Source organism: Henckelia pumila, chromosome 2 (assembly GCF_033568475.1).
Source record: "Henckelia pumila isolate YLH828 chromosome 2, ASM3356847v2, whole genome shotgun sequence".
Taxonomy (NCBI): Eukaryota; Viridiplantae; Streptophyta; class Magnoliopsida; order Lamiales; family Gesneriaceae; genus Henckelia; species Henckelia pumila.
In genome coordinates this window covers 156422423-156424423 of record NC_133121.1, presented here as the reverse complement: position 1 = coordinate 156424423, position 2001 = coordinate 156422423, and the positions used below count along the sequence as shown (strand labels likewise).

At 41.4% G+C, this 2001-nt stretch overlaps 1 protein-coding gene across 1 annotated transcript; it reads right to left on the bottom strand.

Moving 5' to 3' along the window:
- Positions 1-1000: 1000 nt before the first annotated feature.
- Positions 1001-1693, bottom strand: LOC140878761 (uncharacterized). The gene has a single exon (XM_073282379.1). The coding sequence runs from the start codon at positions 1691-1693 to the stop codon at positions 1001-1003; it is 693 nt and encodes a 230-aa protein (XP_073138480.1).
- Positions 1694-2001: the final 308 nt, after the last annotated feature.

Here is a 2001-nt window from a genome sequence, read left to right as displayed (position 1 = left end):
CTTTAGAAATCGGCTGAGTACCTGACGTCAATTCGATGCCAAATTCAATCTCACGAATAGGCGGTAATCCCGGAATCTCATCCGAGAACACATCAGGAAACTCTCTAACCACTGGTATATCAATCAACTCAGGGCTAGACTTCAAAGCATCGACCGCATAAATCAAAAATCACTCGGCTCCTTTCTGCAACAATCTAGTCATAGACAATACATAAATCAAAGGAATTCTAGAACAGGAACCCTTACCAAATAATCTCCACTCGTTTGACATCTCTGGTCTGAAACGGACTATCTTCTGAAAACAATCTACTGTAGCCCTGTACTTAATCAAAACATCTATGCCAACTATGCAGTCAAAGTCAGACAAATCAAGTACAATACAGTTGAACTCGATCAAATTTCCTTCAAAACTCAATCCACAATTCCTAACAAAATTCCTCGAAACAATTCCTCCACCCAAAGGTGAAGTAACAGAAACTACAGCAGGTAATGGCTCAAAAGGCAAGGCATGCATCAACACAAATTTCTCAGATATGAAAGAGTGAGAAGCACCTGTATCTATCAAAATATTAGCAGGATAATCAAAGATAATACAATTACCTGCAATCACATCATCAGGTGCAGCCTGATCCTGATCCTCATTCAGAGCATACACTCTCGCCTGCTGTCTAGGAGGTTGGTTCAAATTCTGGTTGCCTCCTTGACGATTCTGTTGTTGAGGTTGGAAAGAGTGAACTACATTCAATTGCCTCTGAGGCTGAGATGACTATCGAGAAGCATTTCCACTCTGTGCTTGCTCAGAGCCCCGTTGAGGACAAAGTCTAGCATAATGCCCCGTCTGCTAACAAATATAACAATTCCCAAATATTCCCCTACACTGGTAACTGGAGTGACGACCTACACACTTGCTACAAGAAGTACCAGAGGAACCTGAACCTTGACTGTAACTGTTCTGTTTCGAGCCACCAAAACTTGAAGAACTGCTTCCCGAGTTCTTAAACTATTTTTCTTTGGGACGAAAGTAATTCTTCTTATTACCTCCACTGCTACCACCTTCAGTCCTCGGTGTTTGATTCTGGTATTGGGACGGTTGGGCCTGAAACTGCCTCTGTTGTTGCTGAGGTGCAAACTGATTCCCTCTCTGTCTTATCAGTCCAGCTTCCGCCCCCTTGGCATGATCCATTGCATCGGAAAAGTTGTTCGGTCTTTCGGTATTCACCAGAACAAAGATATCAAGGTTCAAACAGTTAATGAAGTGGTCAGCTTTCGCTTCCTCATTGTCAGAAATGTGTGGAGCAAACCTCAATAGACTGTCAAATTTGGTAACATAATCTTCGATACTCAAATTTTCTTGCTTCAAATTTGCGAACTCGGCATTCTTATCCTTACGGTAAGAAAATGGGAAGAATCGTTTATAAAACTCAGTTTTTAACAGAATCCAGTTTATAAGCGTACCTCTGTTCTCCATGGCTTTCTTAGTTGAGGTCCACCATTTCTTAGCCACTCCGTGAAGCTGATGAATAACCAATCTAATTCGCCGGTCATCGGAATAGTCGAGAGAATCAAAAAGCTGATCTATATCATCCAACCAGCCCTCGCAATCCACGGGATTCTCCGTACCTTTCAAGATCGGTGGTCGGAAAGACTGAAACCTCTTCAGTAAGGTTTCCATAGGGGTAGCCGTGGAATCCATCTGATTCTAAACCGTATCGCCCTGGTCATTCTGAGGAGTCACTACAGGTGGAGTTTCCGTCGTAGGAAAAACTGGCGGAGTATTCAAGTTCAATCTTCTTCGAGTACCCATCTAAAATAAAGGGATTAGGACACAGATATCTCAATCTCAAAATTCCAGTGTTCCACAACCTCTGATCTTCTAACACAATTCAAAAGATGGAACTCGGATCCAATGAATGATTATAGTTCATATCTCAATCAATTCATGCTTTATAAATTAAATCACATAATCATGTAATTCAAATAATTCTCAATCAATAAAGCATG